This window comes from Thunnus albacares, chromosome 17 (assembly GCF_914725855.1).
Source record: "Thunnus albacares chromosome 17, fThuAlb1.1, whole genome shotgun sequence".
Taxonomy (NCBI): Eukaryota; Metazoa; Chordata; class Actinopteri; order Scombriformes; family Scombridae; genus Thunnus; species Thunnus albacares.
Genome location: NC_058122.1, coordinates 17971559 through 17993535, shown reverse-complemented (window position 1 = coordinate 17993535; position 21977 = coordinate 17971559). Strand labels below are relative to the sequence as shown.

The following is a 21977-nucleotide window of genomic DNA, read 5'->3' as shown; positions in this document are numbered from 1 at the left end:
ATTAAAAAGAGAACCATTAGTCCTCAAAAAGGATGCCATATGATTTCTTATCCAATTTTTTTACTCTTACTCCAACTTTTAGGATTACTGGTGAAATACTTATATGATATTCATATCATATATACACCAAAGACATTATCAGACGGTTTCTGTCGCACGATTTTTGAGGTGTTGCTCACTTTCACAAAAATGGCATCACTTTGGGAGAGGTGAAACACTCCAACCAGGTAACTGTTGGATTGTTTGGAAGTGGAATGTTTGGAAAGATTGGAATATTTCCTGGACTGCAGGAGGTTAATACTTTTCCCAGTATACTTTTCAGTACGCAAATCAACAAGATGATGAAATACATCGTTGTCTGAGAAAGAAACTTTGGAGTAGACATAGTAATACCCCTCCTTCATTCAGAAGGAGGGGTATTCCCTGCACTTTGAGAATGTGCCTTCATTTTTACAAGCAAAAGATATGACAATTTTGACTTATTTTCTGCTTTGGTAATACATTTAACAGTATGGTATTGGATGGGATATCAGCGCTGCCTTCACCTGTCAGATGTGCAACCGGTTTAGAAGGAGAAATAACAGGACTGTGTAATTTTTTGTTCTGTGTGAGGACCAGACATAAACATGTCTCTAATGTGCATAAAGTAATTGAAAGTATTTATCAATTAAAATTGAATATAAATTAAAGTGCAAAAGTGCTGACACATACCTGTGATGATCTTAGAGGATGACACTAAGGTGACCTGCAATGGAAATAAAAACAGTTCACCTCACAGTTGTGCTTGTTTATTTTTTGTTTGTGAGCACGCAGATGCAGATGCAGATGCAATCACCATTGGTGGATATGCAAGTTAAGAAAATAAGATGACAAAAGCTTAAATTAAAAAAACAAAACAAAAAAAACTATGATCTGCATGTGAGCCGATTTTAACAAAATTCTCCACATTATAAGATCTGAATCGTGTGTAAGGACCACTGTGTGCAGAGCAAGTAGGATAGGTCTGTGCTTTCAGTAATCTGTAAAAGGTAGGTACAGCCCGTGACTGCTGCCATCACGCAGAACACCACACAAGGACAGGAAACTGAGTCAGATATGCAGTGAAAGCATCTGACATCCATCATCATGGAACATCAAGTCTTGCCCCTGCCCCCCTGGGGATGTCAGTGGAGTTCTGTGTAAATACGCCGGACTTTAATGTACTTCTCTTTCTCTACTCCACTTTCTTCCCCATAATAGTGAATTTCTTTCCTTGTAAGCAGTTTTTGGAGAAAAACAATCATTCATATGATGTAGTAAATGTCAGTTTTGTTTCTGTCACGAAAGTACTTTTATTCACTGATGCCTCTGTTTCACTAAACCTGAGCAAGATCTCACACATTCGTGTGAGTGTAAAGAGGAGTGAGTGTGGGCCTGCTTTTGTCTCCCAATATTAAAAATAGTTTTTTAGTCACACCATAATGCCATCATATGGAGCCCCTAAGGGGACATGGGCAAAAAATATATACAGTGTTGTTTGAAAGTTTGTGAACCCTTTAGAATTTTCTGTATTTCTGAAAACATGATCAGATATTTACACAAGTCCTAAAACTAGACAAAGTGAACCCAATTAAACAAATGAGACAAAAAAAATCATTGTTTTCATCTTTTTCATTTATTTATTGAGGAAAATTATCTTATCTTACACATTTGTGGGTGGCAAAAATATATGAACCCTTGCTTTCAGTAACTGGTGTGACCCCCTTTTGCAGCAATAACTTAAACCAAACGTTTCCGGTAACTGTTTATCAGCCCTGCACATCAGCTTGGAGGAATTACCCCATTCTTCCTTACAGAACAGTCTCAACTCAGGGATGTTGTGGGCTTCTTTGCATGAACTACATGCTTCAGGTCCTTCCATAGCATTTCTTTAGGATTAAGGTCAAGACTTTGACTCAGCCATTCCAAAACATATTCTTTCTTCTGCTTTAACCACTCTTTGGTAGAACGACTTTAGTTGTCTTATTGCATGACCCACTTTCTGTTGAGCTTCAATTCACAGACAGATACCTTGACATTTTCCTGTAGAATGTGCTGGTACAACTCAGAACTCATAGCTCCTTCAGTGATTGCAAGCTGTCCTGGTTCAGAGGCAGCAAAGCAGCCCAAACCATGATAATACCACCACCATGTTTCACAGATAGGATAAGGTTCTTATACTGGAATGCAGTGTTTGCTCATCGCCAAACAGAACGCTTCTCATTCAAGCCAAAAAGTTAGATTTTGGTCTCATCCATCCAAAGAACAATGTTCCAATCACCTCCTGGCTTATCCATGTGGTCTTGAGCAAACCGTAGACAGCAGCAATGTTCTGTTTGGAGAGAGTTGGCTTTTTTCCTTGCAACTCTGCCATGTATACCATTGATGTTCAATGTTCTCCTGATGATGGACTCATTAACATCAACTGTAGCCACTGCAAGAGAGACCTTTAGTTTCCTAGACATTACCCTGGGGTCCATTGTGACCTCCTAGACTATTACACCCCTGCTCTTGGTGTGATTTTTGTTGTTCGACCACTCCTGGGAGGGCAACAATGGTGTTGGATGTCTTCAATTTGTATATGATCTGTCTGACAGCCGACTGGTGGAGTCCAAACTCTTCAGAAATGGTCTTGTAACCCTTTCCAGCTTGGTGAGCATCAACAACTCTTCTTTGTCCTCAGAAATCTCCTTTGTTTGAGCCATGGCACACTTCCACAACCTGTGTTGTGAAGCTCAGAGTTTGACAGTGAAGACCCAGATTTATCCTCTTTAAATAAGGCAGGGCCTCACAGACTCACACTTGATTGTCATCCCATTAATTGCAACACCCAACTCTAATTTCCCCCTCTAATGAATTGGTAATCTTAGGGGTTCACATACTTTTGCCAGGCACAAACAGGTAACATTGTCAGATATTAACAGACAGTATAAATCTTTATCAGTTGGGTCATAAAGTCTGATGTGTGTCTTTTATTCCAACAAGGAAATAAAAGGTGTTGAGATGGCATTAATGCAGTCTGTTGTATCTCTGTGATATGTGCAAAATGGGACAAATAAATTGTTTGTGGATAAGTTAAATTCTATCCATAGCTGTCCCTACAACTGGCTAGTGGCTACTAGGGGTGTACCTGAATACAAATACATTATTCGGCAAAGCACAAATAGTTGGTGTTATACGAGTATTTGTTTCATACAAATATTTTAAAAATTATTTGTTGGGGGTATTCCCCAGAGATAAAGTTGAGCTACTGACACAAGCAAAGTGCTCTTAAAGACTCTCCATAACCTGTTGTTCCCCTTCTCCTTTCCACAAAGTTAAGTTGTAAAAAATAGGCAATAAATGAAAAGTGCAAAGCAACAATTGCCTTCGAAGTTCCTCCCTACACGTTACACAGTGTGTTGTGTCCGTGTTATGGGTGTTCAAATAGATAGGTCTGGCTTCAATGAGGCGATGAGTAAAGTTTTAGCCCAGTAATCATAATAGTTTTCTAAAATTAAAAGTGTAATAAAAACAAAAACAGGATTTTTAAGCCTCTTTCCACTTTTATTCGAATACAAACATACATACAAATAATTTTTCTGCCTCAACAAATACAGATACAAATACAAATACTGGGATCTCTAGTGGCTACAGCTTGGGAGGATGGGAGGATGAGAAAATCGCAGTTCAAATCCATTCACTATAAGCCTGTTTTACCAATGTGTTGTGATTATTATATTTTATGGCACACAGTGCGTTTTTTTTTTTCTTTAAATATTGTAATGATAATAGTCCAAAATTGTGCGAAAATGCATAGTTTTTAGTCAAATAACATCAAATTTTCTTGGGGGAGGACCCAAAAACTCCCCAACCAAAACCCCTGTGGACCTTTGACTTGGCTATTTTATTTGACCACTGCATGTCTGATTGTTTAATCAACTGGATAGCATCATAAAACAACAACAATCATATCATATCAGCAAAAGTGCACAGAACAAGCAAAAATGCCAATATTCTATTGAACACCTTAGCTATGGATACATATCCTCCTGCTTTTTTTCCAGTAGCCTCAGACTTTTTCCTTGGTTGGCTGCTCTTGTTTTCCGTTGGAACAATTGATAAGAATGCTTCTTGTTTGGCACAGGCACCAAATTACCGCCTTCTGATTGGCTTCTATTCGTGATCAATAACGAGACCTTTTTAATGATATAACACAGAATAATAATCAACATTAATATTCAGGGGAGACAACTAGCCTACATTTTAATGTGGGTTGCCATGGTAGAGTGGTGCCATCCGTATTTCCATTTGTTGACTCCACTGGCAGAAGAAGAAGCAAATCAACATTATTTATTAGGTACTTTTTAAATAATTTTCGAAACCGCTCATCCAAACAACTTCACACATCAACATTGCACTTCCTTGTTTCCCCAGCAATCCACCTGCCTGGTATGAAATAGAACGGATGAACGGTTCCCGAGATACGCGAAGGACAAACTTACATACATCCAGACAGACAGAGAGTCCTTGCTTTATATAGAGAGACTAGTGCAATGCCCATTCAAAACGTGCCTGTTCGGAACAGGCCGATTTGTCAATACCTAGAAAGAGTTGTGCCCGTCCCCTGAATGCCTCTCATGTAGGCTATCAGTAGACACTACAATTTACCCATGTTCCCTAAATGCCTCACACACAGGCTAACAGTAGACGCTATAATTAACCCATGTTCCGTTAATGCCTCATATGCAGAATATCGGTAGATGGTACAATTTACTGATGCTCCCTAAATGCCTCACACGCAGAATATCCGCAGACTACAATTTTGACCTGAGCGGAAATTGATCGGATGAACTGTACTGCCCGTTCAAAACATCCCTGAGACATCCTGCACTATGTCTTGAACATACATACAAAGTTCCCATGCATGAGGAACAGGAATGGAGCTAAACTCTCTAAGCTTTTTCAATTCATTCTCTATGGTAATTCTTATCAACACGGGTATAGTCCCACCTTCGACACAATGTGGGTTGCAATGGCAGAATGGCGCTGTCCGTATTTCCGCTGTTGAATCCATGTGCAGAAGAAGAACCAGAAGCAACATTGTATATGAGGTATTTTTATATATATCTCTGAACGTGACTGTGACATCCAGCACTAAGTCTTGAACGTACAAGCCAAGTTTCCTTCATAGCACACAGTTCAATAGAGGAGCTTAAATTTCTTAAGTTTTTTCAAGTCATTATCACTACAGATGTAATCCCATCTCCGACCACAATGTGGATTGCAATGGCAGATGGCGCTGTCCATATTTCCCATTGTTAACTTCACAGGAAGAAGAAGAAGCAAATCAACGTTGTAGAGGAAAAGGGGAAATAACTAAAACTGATGGCCTTAACATTAACCTATCATAATGTTGACTTATCAAGGACACTTTTGTGTTTTTGTGTTGATAAATGTTGATGATGAATGATATCATTAAAAGAAAACTTTGACACATTGACAGTGAGGAAAATACTTACAGGCGGCAAGTCCTCTGGTCGCAAAGCTTCAAATTCTGGATTTCAAACTCAGTTCATTTCTCCACTCTAAACTCTATGTTTTTTTGTTTTTTTTATTGAAATAACATAATCAAACAGTTACATAAAATAACACAAATAACATAACAGCTCAAATAACAAGACAACGCAAAGACAATGATTCAAACAACATGCAACGACATGCTTTCAGCGACAGCAGGGTCCATAGCAACCACCATAGCAACGGTCGGAAACATTGCATTCCTACGGTTTTCTCGCAAGACCTGAAACAACCTTCATAATAACTAACAAACTAAAAATCATATACATTCCCTGAACAAAGATTATGAAAATAAAATGCACATTTCTCACTAGAAATGTCATTAAAAGGAATTTCAATGCTGAAGCTATCCTAAAATAATGCATTTCCCCTGAGTATAAAAGGAATTTCAGCCATTTTGTTTGTTTTTGCAGACAGAAACTGGCCACTTGCACTGTGGATGCAGGCCAGTAGAAAAGAATAGGCTAAAGAAACATAAGCATCTGAAACTAATATGTTTTGCACTGTGGACCAACATAGCTACTATACATTTTGATGTGAGACTGGTTTGCAACATGATGCATGCAATTAAACTCAGCACAAATATGAAGATCCAACTAAGCAGTATAAGTCATCTTCAAAATATCCATCTATGATGTGTCAGTTCGTAACACACAAAAGATTAAGTGTAAAGTTAGTATATAAGGTATCATGTAAAAAGTCCCTGATGTAAAAAATGAATTTTGTTATACTGTCAAACACAATTTAGAAACTGAAGAGTCAGCAGTCCTGACCTTCTTAACACTTCCAGGTTTTCACTCCAATCTGGTTGTGTTTACCTTTTCATTAAAAAGAGAACCATTAGTCCTCAAAAAAAGATGTTATATGATTTCTTATCCAATTTTATTTATTCTTACTCCAATTTCTAGGATTTCTGGTGAAATATTAGTATGATATTCATATCGTATATGCACCAAAGACATTATCAGACGGTTTCTGTCGCACGATTTTTGAGGTGTTGCTCACTTTCACAAAAATGGCATCACCTTTGGAGAGGTGAAACACTCCACCCAAGTAACTGTTGGATTGTTTGTAAGAGGAATGTTTGGAAAGATTGGAATATTTCCTGGACTTCAAGAGGTTAATACTTTTCCCAGTATACTTTTCAGTACGCAATTCAACAAGATGATCAAATACATCCTTGTCTGAGAAGGAAACTTTGGAGTAGACATAGTAATACCCCTCCTTCTGAATGACAAGACTTCTGTCTTTGTAGTCTATTTCATAGAGGAGAGGTTCTGCATCTGTGCTCCATGCCATAATGTCTTTTGCATGAACTACGTCTTGTCCATCTGAAAGAAAGAAAGAGAGAAGACAACACTGACAATATGAAGTCTGATATATATATATTTTTTTTTTTTTTAATTTTGAGGCTTCAAAAATGACAAATAAACCACATGATTACCACCAGCACTTTGAGAATGTGCCTTCATTTTACAAGCAAATGACAATGTATTTTGATTTATTTTCTGCTTTGGTAATACATTTAACACCATGGTATTGGTTGGGACATCAGCGCTGCCCTCACCTGTCAGATGTGCAACTGGTTTGGAAGGAGAAATAACAGGACTGGGCCGTTTGGTGGCAGCAACATCTTGTTCTGTGTGAAGACCAGACATAGACATGTCTCTAATGTGCATAAAGTAATTGAAAATATTTATCAATTAAATTTTTATTTAAATTTAAGTGCAAAACTGCTGACACATACCTGTGATGATCTTAGAGATTGATGCTGAGGTGACCTGCAATGAAAATAAAAGCAGTTCACCTCGCAGTTGTGCTTGTTTATTTTTTGTTTGTGAGCATGCACATGCAGATGTGAATGCAATCACCATTGGTGGATATGCAAGTTGAGAAAACAAGACATAAAAAGTAAAAAAACAAAAAAACCCAACTATGATCTGTATGTGAGCAGATTTTAACAAACATTATAAGATCTGAATTGTGTGTAAGGACCACACTGTGTGCAGAGCAAAGTAGGACAGGTGGGTGTTTTTGGTAATCTATAAAAGGTAGATCACAATCATGCTACAGGAAATACACCACTTCTTTTTCTCCACCATCCCCTGTTTGTATAGTATTTTTGTTTGCTGAATCACTAATCACCTTTACATGAAATGTGCTGCTTTTATATTATTTCATGAAACTTTTTTAATGTACTGAGGTAACTCATTTTTGTATTTTACTATTTTTGTCTTGAGATTTTACCTTAGTTTGATTAGTACATATTTGACTCACTCCAAGTAATTACATTTTAACATAAATATTACATTATGAATATAAGATGTTACTGAGACAACTAGAGGAATTCCTGTTATAAATATTTAAGACTAGCGTTTAAAGGAATTTTAAAGGTGTTATCAATAAACAGCAGTTTTGGGTTAATAGTGACAGAACACAAGAAAGAGAAAACTACTAAAAAGAAAAAGAGGAAAACGTGATGAGGAAAGTGAGAGTAAAAAGGGGTTGTAAAGGAAAATTTAATTCAACAAAAAAGAAGCACTGATACTGATTGATACTCACAGATTCAATTTGGTAGAGACGGTGGATGAGACAGGCCTCTATGATCATGCCGCATAATGCCACGCTCACCAGGATGAACAGCGCTTTCTGCCCCACCCTGGCACACTGTTGCCCCTGGCTTAGCCTGGGTGGTACTGGAGGACAGGTGGCATGGCTGTCCATCGAGTTTACAAAAGGATACCCATCCTCAGCCATATCAACAGCGCTCTTTCTGTAACTGAAAATGAATCAGTGTGGAAATATGCTCCAGAAGTTGTCAACGAGTGTCACTTCACTGGGGACAAAGCTCAGAGTTAGATATAGAAATCCTGAGATGCATCAGTAAAGCAGTTCACCTCACAGTTGTGATGGAGGCTGTCAGAGATGCACTTGCCTGCACACGATAACTGCAAATATTAAAATTATTCTGTACTTGATACAAATTTTTCTGGTGCAGCTACAGAACCTGACCATCAGTTACGAAGCCTCAAAGTAAAAGACGACAATTACCAAGTGGGTGAGCACAATGCATTTAACCTCCCCTTCACGCCCTCCCACGTCATTGAAATAGCAATGTTGAAATATCCATTCACACTTCCTCTCTCTCATGTTCTTGCTTAGCGGCTTGTCTCATGGTCTTACACCAACAAGTGCACCACCACCGTGTTACGGTGAGAGTTAGTGATTAGATGTTTAGAATAATGTATGCTCCTTCAGTTTGTTAAATGAATTGAGGGTGTAAATACTATACATATTACTCTGGATCAGATCACAATCACATTTTTAGAAAAATATTCAAGAGAGTATATTCACCTCTGAAATCAATAGTGTGTTTGTGTGATAGATGGAAGTGAACATGGAAAAAAATAAGTTATTTCAAAATACTTTATGTTCAAATACAAACATGGATGATGAATGAGTTGTGACAGCATGATTGTAGGGTAGGACCAGATCAGGGGTAAAAGGGCCTAAGGCTGAATACACTGAATTGAAAACCTGAGAAGCATGATGTGATGGTAGAAAATTAGACCTCCAAGCAGCAGGGTGGCGTACTAAGGAGGGCTTTTGCTCTGTTGTTGACTTCTGACCTTCCAGTAGATTTTTCCTGCAAAGATAAACCAAGTATTACATAATTTAGATAGTTAAACCCTGTCACCGATACTGTCCCAGCAATTCTCACAAACATGATCAGTTACTGAGGGTTTTGTTATCAGGAAATGAGTAAATCATGGGATCAAGATAATAATTTAATTTGCTGAGCTGTATTCATAACAAAAATATACAAATATGAGATTATAAGTGATAGGAGTTTCTGGTAATATAATAATGGTGCAAAACACATGTTTAATGCAGACTTTATGCATATTCCATGATGATTTAATTGTAATTGTAATGTATTTTAAAAAGGACAAGGACAGGAAACTGAGTCAGATATGTAGTGAAAGCATCTGACCATCCATCATCATGGAACATCAAGTCTTGCCCCTGCCCCCCTGGGGATGTCAGTGGAGTTTTGTGTAAATAGGCTGGACTTTAATGTACTTCTCTGTCTCTACTCCACTTTCTTCCCCATAATAGTGAATTTCTTTCCCTGTCAGCAGTTTTTGGAGAAAAACAATCATTCATATGATGTAGTAAATGTCAGTTTTGTTTCTGTCACAAGAGTACTTTTATTCACCGATGCCTCTGCTTGACTAAACTTGAGCAAGATCTCATACATTAGTGTGAGTGTAAAGACGAGTGACCACAGCTGCTTTATACTGTATGAAAAGCTTCTCATTCAGTTCATTAAATCCCTGCAGCATCTCAAAGCAGCAACACTGATATGTTGATAAATCTGCAGCCTCTGAAATGCTGCACCAGAGCACAGTGCCGTTATGCACATTCGTTCACCGTGTTTACCTTCATTGAAACGGCTGAAAACAACACCTGGGGCCAGATATATAAATTATGTATATGAACCTAAACCATGCATACGCCATTCCCCGCACATAAACTGGTGTTTATAAAAGCAGAATGTGTGGTGAGAATGTGCGCACCTCACCCATTCTTCAGACCAGGTGTACACATGATTTTCTAAAGCAGTCTGAGGGTGATGTGATGAGGTGGAGATTAAATATAAGCTAAGAGACGAAATATTTTAGTAAAACATTGTTTGTTTATGTTGATAACCAGCTGCACTCATTGTGTGATTGTTTTTTGTTTACACAGATTTGTAAAATGCCAATCAAAGGTGCATTTATTATGGTAACATTGATTAATTACTTTGTGTGATCAATTTTATCATTTGATTAACACAGAAGTCAACATTTTATTTTTCCACTGGCGCCGGAAGTAGAGGGTCAAGGGGCATACAGGCCATGGTTGTATTACGGACAGTAAAGTTGCTGTTTACAGTGTTTAAGGCTTTTCTCCACACAGCACACAGATTGGTCCATGAAAACAGCAGAGAGCACAAAAGCCTCAAATTGCGTGGCTTTAATTAGCAGAGGTGTGCACACACAGAGCTCTCCACAATCACAAACCAACTTCCATGTATTTTGCTTATTTTACTTCTCTAGTATTTCGCATCTATGTCATAATCTACTTAAATGTCCGCCAGAATAGGCTACAGCTGTTAATATGACTAAGGCAGGTCTGAATTTTACATCGATGTCGTTCAGGTGTCACTGAATGTATCCAGGATTTTGTGGAAACATCAGCACTGATGTACTGTTTGTTCAGATTCTTTCCTTTGACTTTATTAAAGACCTGCAGCATCACACGGCAGCTGAAACGATAAGTGCGTTTTTAAATTGAGAGAGTGATGTGCGCGTTTACGCACGTGGCACAGCAGCGGTAACTTCATCAAAAGGATCGGTCGGGATCTGACGGTAGTTAATGTTCTATGTTCTGCACATCTACACAATTGATCATCATTGACTGTATATAAAGAGGTCAACTGTTACACATAGATTCCAGGTTTCTGCGGTGGAATTGTTTGTAATAAAACAGCCCTTATGGGTCGCCCTTGCTGAAAACAGTCCTTTGTAGAACAATAAGGGGCTGCGTTAGTGTGTGGATATTGTTTAGTGTCGGTGAGAGAATGAAATATGATCCAGCAGTCCGGTTGGAATAACATATTATTGCATTTAAAGGCTGATCAGTAAAATACTGCACAGCGGTTTGTAATATTCACAACTCTGGAAAGTTATCATGCTGCAACCCTGTTTATTAGTGCGCACATGTGGAGCGCGTCTGTGTCCGCAGAAAATACGAATAGGCCTTAACGCACACGCACACAGAAACTTTTTTGGCCCCAGCACTTCTCTAATGAAACCGGTGCCCCTGTATTTTGCTCATCATTGCTTCTTTTCCAACTTTCTTTTCAGCAAAAGTAGCATCTCATGAGACAATCCACAACAGCAGCTAGGCCTCTTGGATCACCGTGTCTCAGAGGAAGGTATATCTGTGTGTCGTCTGCATAACAATGAAAAGAAACCTTGTGTCATTGAATGATTTGGCCAAGTGGAAGCATGTAGATGGAAAATAAAATTGGACCTAAAATAGAACCTTGCAGTACGCCACTGGTAATGTGGGTTGTGGAAGAAGTGAAGTTACCAATGGTGACCGAGAAGGTTCTTCTAAAAGGTAAGAATAAAACCGATCAAGTGCAGTGTCCTTGATGCCCACCGAGGTCTTAAGACGGTCAACTAAAATAGTGTTGTCTACTGTGTCAAAAGCTGCACTTAGATCTAAAAGAATTAAAATTGAGCTCTCCCCCTGTCAGCTGCTAAAAGGAGGTCATTAGTTAGCTTGAAGAGGGCAGTTTCTGTGCTATGTAAAGCTCTAAAACCTGACCGAAATTTCTCAAAGATGTCGTTTTGACACATAAAAGCTAAAAGTTGGGTTGAGACCACTTTTTCTAAAACTTTGCTTAAAAAGGGAAGTTTAGAAATTGGTCTAAAAATATTAAAAACAGAGGGATCGAGGTTAGGTTTCTTTAAAAGAGGTTGCACCACAGCATGTTTAAAAGTAGAAGGAAAAAGTCCATTTTCTAGGGAACTGTTGATAATCAATAAAATACTGGGGCCAACTATGTCAACAATTTTGTGGAAATAGCATCAAGGCTGCATGTAGTGGGCTTCATGTGGGCTATGATCTCAGATAAAAATGACAGTGATATAAGTTTAAAATTACTAAAAAAACAATGAATGTCCCTGCTGGTATGTAAAACATGGGCTGGGGGGGATTTGTTGCCTTATCTCCATGATCATAAGCGTGGGAACGAATTATATCTTGTCTTTGTTACCAAATCTTGGTAACACTTTATAATACAGCCCACGTTTTACTGCTGATATCTACTATACTACGATATCTAGACTATCAGACTATCTACAGATAGTCTGCATGAGAGGCATTTAGGGGATGGGCACAACTTTCTCTAGGTATTGAGAAATCGACCCGTTCGAAACAGGCACGTTTTGATTGGGACTGCACAAGTCATTTTAATGTTTGCAGTTACCTAACCCCTAACCCTGTGCAGGCAGGTGCATCTCTGACAGCCTCCAAGGCTTGATAATACATCTAAAGATTTGGTAACACTTTATAATACAGCCTGAGTTTTACAGTGTAACTTCCCATCGCTTACCATGTAATTTCCCAGAACTTATGGTGTAACTTCCTTGTATGAATCCGTACATATAAAATACTTTCCGGTTCTTACTGGTACTTAAATGTAGGTACAGCGGAAGAAAACAAAACAACAAGAAATCCAGCAATCCACTTGCCAGGTATGAAGTAGGTCAGATGAGCGGTTCTCGAGATATGCGAAGGACAAACTTACATACATACATAAATACAGACAGAGATTCCTTGCTTTATATAGAGACTAGTACATGGGGCTGTATTCATAACAAAAAGGTACAGATACAGATATGAGATTACAAGTGATAGGAGTTTCTGGTAATATAATAACAGTGCAAAACACGTGCTTAATGCAGACTTTATGCATGTTCCATGATGATTTAATGCATAATGTATTCCTTTAATTCATTATTAAGAGATGATACTGTCACTATGAGTTTATAACTGATTAGTTAACAATTGATGGATCATTAATCAATGATTGTTACTTCACAGTTGCTTCAAACATGAATCCAGTTGAATCTAAGGGCATTTGAACAACTTCTCTGAAAGCAGAACAGCACTTTTTCTCATAGAAATATGAAATATCTAACTGAAAGCGAGATACAAACACCTCTATGTTGCTGCCTACAGAAACAGTGGAGAAGTTTTGTAATGCTGACAAGTCATCCGATTCCCAACACAATATTAATATGACACAATTGTATTTCTTGCTCACTTCAGTACATTATAAACTGCTGACATGTCTAAACATGTCTTTTCATTCTCATATGATTTGTCAATTTGTCCCTGCTGATGTTTCTGATTCCTTGCTTGATATAGAGACTAGTACATTGCCCATTCAAATCGTGCCTGTTCAGAAAGGGCCGCTTTCTTAATACCTAAAGAGAACAATGCCCATCCCTTAAACGTTTCTCATGCAGACTATTGGTCTACGCTACAATTTACCAATGCTCCCTAAATGCCTCAAATGCAGGCTATCAGTAGATGCTACAATTACCGATTTTCTATGGTAAACTTTTTCAATTCATTCTCTGTGGTAGTTCTTGTCACTAAAAACTTACATGCATACATAAATACAGACAGAGATTCCTTGCTTTATATAGAGACTAGTACATTGCCCGTTCAAATCGTGCCTGTTCGGAACGGGCCGATTTCTCAATACAGAGAACAGTGCCCATCCCCTAAACGCCGCTCATGCAGACTATTGGTAGACACTACAATTTACCATTGCTCCCTAAATGCCTGAGATGCAGCCTATTTGTAGACAATACCATTTACCAGGGGTAAAGGGGCCCAAGGCTGAATACACTGAACTGAAATCCTGAGAAGCATGATGTAATGGTAGAAAGTTAGACCTCCATGCAGTAGGGTGACATACTAATGAGGGCTATAGCTCTGTTGTTGACCTCTGACTTTATAGTAAATTTTTCCTGCAAAGATAAATTAAGTATTACATAATTGTTAAACCCTGTCACCGATACTATCCCTGCAAGTCTCACAAACATGATCAGTTACTGAGAGTTTGTTATCAGGAAATGAGTAAATCATGGGATCAAGATAAAAATTTAATTTGCTGGGCTGTATTCATAACAAAAAGATACAGATACAGATATGAGATTATAAGTGATGGGAGTTTCTGGTAATATAATAACGGTGCAAAACAAGTGCTTAATGCAGACTTTATGCATATTCCATGATGATTTAATGCATAATGTATCATTAATTCCTGTAATTCATTATTAAGAGATGATAATGTCACTATGAGTTTATATCTGATTAGTTAACAATTGATGGATCATTAATCAATGATTTTTACTTCACAGTTGTTTCAAACATGAATCTAGTTGAATCTAAGGGCATTTGAACACCTTCTCTGAAAGCAGAACAGCACTTTTTCTCATAGAAATATGAAATATCTAACTGGTGGCCAGATGCAAACTCCTCCATGTTGCTGCCTACAGAAAACAGAAACAGTTCTAGTAATGCTGACAAGTCATCTAATTCCTGACACAATATTAATATGACACAATTCAATTATTTGCTCACTTCAGTACATTACAAACTGCTGACATGTCTAAATATATTAGTTCTCATATGATTTGTCAATGCCAAGGCACATTGAAGCTTATTAAGGCCTTTAATGTTGGTTTTTCCTTTGATTTGTCACTTGCCTGTATGATCCAAGTCACTAATCACATAAACTCATACTGACTTGATTATTTCTTAAAGGTGAACTATAAGAATTTATGATACATCCTGCCTTACTCATATCAAGGCCCCTTTTCTGTGCTTTTACCCACAGCTCCCCCTATAGGATATAATGGGACATGAAAAGTACAGCATTTGATAATTGACAGTATAAAAAAAAAAGAAAAAAGAAAGAAAAAACAAACTAAAGAAAATGATTCAATCAGCACAAGTACAAAGCTAAAAAAAAAGTATAAAAAGCCATAAAAATGTAAAAACAATATTTACCTTCACAGTAATCTTACAGGCCTACACGCCAGGTGTGCACACACTACATAACAGGATTATATTGCACCTTGTCACCACACCTCAGTTTTGCATGAGACTGCAGTTCAGACTGCGCAGCGCTATTGGTCGACACAGAGAGTGGATCCACTCATTCAGTTTTGATCAGGGAACCAATTATCAGGCTATTCTCCAACCGTCGGAGTATGAGAATAAGCCATTGCAGATATACAGTAAAATTGCTTTATTTTGCATGTATGACACAGAAGAACGTGTGGAATAAATGAAGTATGCACTGCAACCAGAGGATAATGAATTTGTCTGCACAGCCCTTTTTGCTGGCATGGTTTACTCTGACTGTAGGCTTGACTTTGGCTTTGGAGCCAAACCAGGACATGGAATTTACATTTCTGTTACCTGCTGGCAGCACAGAGTGTTTTTACCAAACCACCATGAGGAACGACAGCATGGAAGTTGAATACCAGGTAAATACAGTTTTCTCTCCTGTCTGTCTGGTACAGTGACAGTGTAATGTTGTGTTTAGTTTTGGACAGCTTTATGAAAGTTTGTGAATAATGTCTAACTGAAATACCAGTGAGTAGGCTTTGGACTTTGTCTTGCATGCAGAGAGATAAGAAATCCACTACTGCTGTTGTTGCAGAACACACCTGTCCTGTGTAACAGGTAGAAAAACAAAAATGATCCAAACTGCAAAAATACATTTTAAAAGTACTTAACATGCATCCTGGTTTATCACAAACATGCATTTACAAGATGATGACACTGTAAATGCATCCAAAATATATGTTGGCCACCAAAATTAGTTTAAAATTAATGTAATATGCAAAATACAAGTACATCTGTTTGCCAGTTCTGTACTTTTGTAAAATACCTCTAAATATAGCCAGCCTGAAATTTCAAGCACACCTGTACTCAAGTCTCTCATAATGTATTGTTGAGCTCAGTCATTTTATAGTTGTGACCTTTGCCTTGTTTCACCTTCTACCATCACACCACAGTCATCAGGACTGTGTTAATGTAACGTCACAGTCAGGGCACAGAATTGGCACCAGCCACCAGTGAAATGCTGGTAATGCTGGTGAGTGGCTGGTAAAATTTTGAATATTCAGTAGCCATTTGGCCAGTGGACAAAAAAAGTTAATTTTGCACCCTGGTCAGTCCTGGCTGCTCTGCTGTGACACATCACTGTGTGCTGAGTCAGAGAGGAGATTTTCCTGGAACAGTTGACTCATGATGCTCCAAGGCCGCTGCACAGAGGTCTCATTTATCAATCAGCTGCCTTGTCCCAAACCTTTACTAAAGAGACAGTGACAAATACAGCTCCACTGGCCTGTAGGCCGAAGGCTCCTTCCTGATGTGGAACTGTATGCCTGGCTGCACTTTCTGACACAACATTTTGAGAATATTACAGCCCACAAAAAAGGCAGAAGATCATGTATACATTTACACAGTATGAATCACTGTCTGAGAATGACAGGGTTGTGTAGAACATGGGTACAGAAAAATAGCAAACTGTGGGCCAAATCTGGCCCTCCAGCAAAAATATTTGGCCCCTTAACAGAAGCTGAAGTTTTCCCTTTTATAGATTTTAGCAGATCATTTACTTAACTCTTCATAAATTTACAGTAGATAATGCACAACACAACACAACACTCATGCAAATCCCAATAAATAGCCTATAGTGACCTCATAACATCTTATAAATTTACAAGATGCATAACACAGGGCATAAGTTGAACAAAAAAATTATCTGATCAGAAGAGATTTGTGTCAATAAAAAGCACTTATTCCTTTTGCTTTAATCATAAATGAAGCAGGCCACTGTTTACTGTGGGCGGATAACCACTTTCATTTCCCTGTGCTGTAACAGAAAGTTTGTTCATGTTTATGAGTCATTTTTGCCAAATGAGTATTAAAATAAGCTGCTGTCACTCTATTAGCCCTCATATATTAATGGAAATGATGACATCTGATGATGACATATATAACCTTAAAACAGTTTTAAAGAAACAAAACATAACTTTTTAGGCTGTGTTTTCACTGCCTGTACACCAGCCCCCCCAATAGACCATGCTGAAAAAAACTGGCTCATGGTTGGATCTAATGACTGACCTTGGTCCAGAGAGTTTGAATTCTTCTTGTATTGAACCTCTCACACAGAGGCTTGATATGATAAAATAAATAAATAAACCTTGAGAAAGTTAATGCAGGGCTGCTGAACTGTGTCTGAACCCATCTTTTGACAGAGAGAATTTTGGACACAGACACACAGACTGTCCCATTATTATCACTGTGGGGTTAATATTTGAGGTAGGTTGTAGCTCAATGTACTATCAAGATTTAAATTTGAATGTAAAAACAGCCTTTGCCCAGATAGTCTAATGAGTTCTTGAACTGTGAGCTGCACGTCAGGAATAAAAATGTGAAGATAACTTTGGAAATGTGAGTGAGTGCTGAATGAGTGTTACGTAGAGTCTGTACATCCTCCATTACTGAACTCTATCCCCATGTTTCTTTTACAGGTGATAGCTGGTTCAGGTCTAGATGTTGGTTTTGCCCTTATTTCACCCAGTGGATACCGACTGGCCTCTGACTTCAGGAGATCTGACGGCATCCACATGTAGGTCACCTAATTGCTTTCCAACAACCATCTCCTTTTGATGTAATGCTCAATCCCTGCAGTACTCTTTATTTAGATCAAAACCAATTAACTATGACTTCTAAACAAGCATTAAGGCAGCAGTCATGGTTTCTTCCCCCCAAATTATAATACATGAATACCTGGAAAGAAAGAGACCTCATTTCAGATCAGCACTTCCTCTCCTTTTCCAAAAACCAACCTTATATTCTATTTGCATTTTCCGCAGGATTCAGCAGGATATTCATAAAAACAAATGTTTACACTCCACTATTTTTCAGCTGTGATTGTGTCAAGGGTAGTCGCCACCTCTCCTCAAAATTTGAGACCTTCTTGCAGGGTGGATCCCACTGAGGATGGAGACTACCGGTTGTGTTTCGACAACAGCTTCAGTAAACTGTCAGTGAAGATGGTGTTCTTTGAGGTGAACATTAATAGTCGGAGCAGCTCAGGAGGAGATGAGTGGGCAGACGCAACCATGACAGAGGACATGGTGGAGTACAAACTGGAGGACATCAGGGTGAGAGGGAAAAATAAAGAGCTATTACATCTGCTGCAGCTATGATTCCCCTCTAGACAACACCTGAATCATCTCATGTCATTCTTTCTGATCTCTCAACATCCTAGCAGTCTCCTTCACCTCCTCCTGTGTACTGTTCTTGTCTTTCTCTCCCAGGCGAGGATAGACTCTGTGTACAAGCTCCTGGAGAAGAGTCGTCAGGTGCAGACAACACTGAGGGCCTTTGAGGCGAGGGATCGTTACCTTCTGGAGGATAACCTGTGGCGGGTGTCCTTCTGGTCCTGCCTCAACCTGCTTGTCATGCTCACCGTCGCCGTCACTCAGATTTACACCCTGCAAAACCTCTTTCAGGACACAAAGCGGATCTGCACATAGTCATCACAGAACTGCTACATCACCTCCCAGCAGAGATAGCAGAACCTGCGTGCCATGAGACCTGAAAGTTTGACACTAAACACTAAACTGATACATGTGTGAAAGTGTCAGTTTTACAATAGCGCCTTGATAGTTCACACATTTGGAAACCGGTTTATTATGCAGTGTGAAGTTCACTGCAGCCAAAAAGTGCTTGCTTTGATGTTTTGCGAATATGTGAGTAATAGAAATTCCTGTCATGTCAACACCTGAAAGTCATTTTTAGGGTACAGTACCGTAATATGCACACACCCATGTATGTACTTTATACACATATACAAACACAAGTAAAATACTTGTCGCACTGATATCTGCTAATAATTTCATCAGGGAATGTAGAAAACCACAGCTGTTCACACTGGAATGTTGTTTTATTTCATCTCAGACACTACATTTCACATTTACATTTATTGCTCTACACTATGTTTTATCAAACCAATTGCCAAAACAACCCAAAATTTAAATCACACTTTAAATCTTAACTGCGAATAAAAAAAAATTAAAAAAATTAAAACAAAAAAAAAAAGACAAAGCAATCTCCCTGATTGATTTCTCCATCTGGAGGTTACAAAGACAGCAACAGTGCAGTCACACAGATGGCAAGTTGGTTTCGGTTGATTCATTCACCTCCTTGTGGATACGTTGCAGTCCTTTCTTTCATGCAATTGCACTTTGTGATAAAAACCTACATAACGGAGTAGCTATGGATGATTCCAAATGCCTATAGAATAACAAATCAAACAAAATGAAGTGAAATACAAAAGCATCAAAAGGAAATATATACAGCATGTATTGAATTTCACTTGATTTGGGTTTTTTTTTAGGCAGTTTCAATCTTCCGTAGTAGGTAAAAGCTATTGTGCATTTAAGTCACTACCGCTATCTTCTCACCCTATACTGAACTTCCTGGGACTACGCAGTTTCCTAAGCCTTCATTAAAATTTTCTGTGGTTAAACATCCTCAGTGGCAGCATTACACCATCTGAAGGGCATTTTCTGTGTGTCATCACGGAACTGAGACATGTTGCAATAATAAAAAAAACCATCCTTATGTTAAACAGTCTTGGCACAGTATCTGGTAGTGTCCCTAAAAGTTACATCATGTTACAGTTTTTGTTCAAATAAATAATTGAGTCTTCTGGAAGATTGTGTTCAAATCCAGACTATTACAACTTGATTCCAACCATGTTTGGAAATATTTTAAAAAATTAGTGTTTAGAACTATTTTTGGTAACATACGCTGTTGAAAAAATAACTTCCTCCGGTTTCAAGTTTTAAGCCTTAGTAACTCTGCCAGTAAGACCTAATTTTTAGGTCTTACTGGCAGTATCAGACTACAATTGGAAGCATGTAACATTAATAGTTTTTTTTTTTTTTTAAGTGAACTCAAAATTAGATATCCAGTTCTTCTGTGGTCCCGTTGTTATCATGGATTGAAGTCATTTCATGTCCACTGCGGGCTGGTCAAAGTCACCACTGGTTTCGACGGGGAGCCGGGCGCCTGTTCAGGAACAATCAGCCAACATTAATCTCTCAACCTTGTGACATGCAAAACTATCCAGTCATAGGAATGGCAAGGGCATTCGTGATGAGGCAATCTGTTTAGTGAGAGGGCTACAAATCATCCTCCTACTCTCATCGGAGAATATGATTAGATACACAATCCTGATTCAAAGAACTGTTTTAAAAGATGTTTGGAATAATCTGGCCAGGGGCTTTTTGCACATTTGGTGTAAACTATATAAATGCTGATTTAATCAATACATGCACTGAATGCAACATAAGATTACTATGATTACTATGACAAGGTATTGATTTTTTTTTCTTAGAACACTTTGGTGAAAATGCATGTGTTGAGCATAAAGAGCAGTGACTATTGTTTGCCTCTCTGAAACAGGCAGACAGCCAATAGAGGGTTGCCATAGGAACATTTGCAGGCTTCTGTCAGTCTGCGTTGGTTTGTAGAGAGTGAAGGCACTAAGGAGAGAGAGACCAGGAGGGGTGCTACGTTCTGAGAGAGGAGAGAGTAGATCACACAGGACACAAGGAGACACCAACCACCAGAGCCAGTCCCTTTATTGTACACAACACCTCTTTATTTACTTTCCTTTCTAAATCAGTTCATCTTGTTTATTCAAATCAATTAATTGCTACAGAGGCACTTGACAAGGGTTTGCAAAACAAAAGAAAAGAGATTTTTGCAGGTTGATTTCCAACCCCTTCCATTAGATACAGACAGGGGAGGGAAAGAGGAAGGGAGACAGGGTACATCCATTAGGAAGGCATAATTGCCACAACCTAATGTATTACAGGGCATTTACAGTGTAGGCTTCTCAAGGGCTGGTTTGAGTGACAGGTGCATGAAGATGACAAGGGAATTTAATCAACTTTGGCCAATCAGATGTTTTATCACACGAGCAATCGATTTTTGTGTATCAGTGGTTTGTGGAAGATCAAGTGTAATGGGTCTTAAATCTAAAGATTCAGGGCTGTTTTATAAGCATACTTCAATCCTTCTGGCACTGTCACTGAAAGCCAGACCTTTAGAGAAATGCAGGGGGAAAAGATCACATTCTGTCTCAAGAGTCTGTGGGCAGTTTTGAATTATTAACACTTCCTTTGTCAGGTTGAATCATTAAGATTCTCTATTTTATGGTAAGTAAAGTCTAGACAGCTTCTCTTGACAGGATGTGTCTTCATACACCACAACTTCCACCACCCGCTCACCACCATTGATCAAACCAAAAATAGACATTAAACATCCAAGTAGCCCAATGTCACTTCCCCTTCCCGTAAACGCTTAAAAATATTCCAGAAAGATTGGTTTTAAATGGTCAAATACCCTCACAAAGCAATCAAAAGATATCCATTAGCAAATAATCACAGCTGTGTAGAAGTGCCCTCCCAACATATATCACGTTTAGACACCTAATCCCTGTAGCAGAACCCCAAAATAACAGTCCAGGACGAGCTGGGGGGAGGGGGGGGGCTGAGTAGCGTATAGATGAACAGAGCTGATACAATTGCAACCAAAACATCAAAAGAAATGACAAATGCCCAGGTTATAAATAATGCTTCAGGAGAGGACCAATCTTTTTTTTTTTCCCTACATCCGAGGCTAATATATGAAATGACAATGTTAGTGCTTCTTTAAATATGATGACT

General features: G+C 38.5%; 2 protein-coding genes across 3 annotated transcripts; one reads left to right on the top strand and one right to left on the bottom strand.

Moving 5' to 3' along the window:
* Positions 1-5554: 5554 nt before the first annotated feature.
* Positions 5555-8461, bottom strand: LOC122967340 (tumor necrosis factor ligand superfamily member 14-like). Its single transcript, XM_044331930.1, has 4 exons — positions 8140-8461; positions 7325-7358; positions 7145-7216; positions 5555-6908 (listed from the first exon to the last, which is right to left on the bottom strand). The coding sequence occupies exons 1-4, from the start codon at positions 8332-8334 to the stop codon at positions 6514-6516; spliced, it is 696 nt and encodes a 231-aa protein (XP_044187865.1). The 5' UTR covers positions 8335-8461; the 3' UTR covers positions 5555-6513.
* A 3027-nt stretch (positions 8462-11488) lies between these two features.
* Positions 11489-21837, top strand: tmed1a (transmembrane p24 trafficking protein 1a). 2 transcript variants are annotated; one of them, XM_044332502.1, is made up of 5 exons: positions 11489-11748; positions 15549-15704; positions 17763-17860; positions 18218-18398; positions 18555-21837. In XM_044332502.1, the coding sequence occupies exons 2-5, from the start codon at positions 15615-15617 to the stop codon at positions 18771-18773; spliced, it is 588 nt and encodes a 195-aa protein (XP_044188437.1). In that variant the 5' UTR covers positions 11489-11748; positions 15549-15614; the 3' UTR covers positions 18774-21837. The 2 variants fall into 2 exon arrangements, with proteins under 2 accessions (XP_044188437.1, XP_044188436.1); XM_044332501.1 differs by lacking the exon at positions 11489-11748 and having other exon boundaries at positions 14813-15704.
* Positions 21838-21977: the final 140 nt, after the last annotated feature.

Excerpts from the sequence above, each read along its gene's own strand:
- LOC122967340 (XM_044331930.1), bottom strand. The coding sequence starts at position 8,334 with ATGGCTGAGGATGGGTATCCTTTTGTAAACTCGATGGACAGCCATGCC. Across the intron at positions 7,217-7,324 it reads AATCTCTAAGATCATCACAG|AACAAGATGTTGCTGCCACC; the intron begins GTATGTGTCAGC and ends GTCTTCACACAG. Across the intron at positions 6,909-7,144 it reads ACCAGTTGCACATCTGACAG|ATGGACAAGACGTAGTTCAT; the intron begins GTGAGGGCAGCG and ends TCTTTCTTTCAG.
- tmed1a (XM_044332501.1), top strand. The coding sequence starts at position 15,510 with ATGCACTGCAACCAGAGGATAATGAATTTGTCTGCACAGCCCTTTTTG. Across the intron at positions 17,861-18,217 it reads AGATCTGACGGCATCCACAT|GGTGGATCCCACTGAGGATG; the intron begins GTAGGTCACCTA and ends ACCTTCTTGCAG. Across the intron at positions 18,399-18,554 it reads ACAAACTGGAGGACATCAGG|GCGAGGATAGACTCTGTGTA; the intron begins GTGAGAGGGAAA and ends TTTCTCTCCCAG.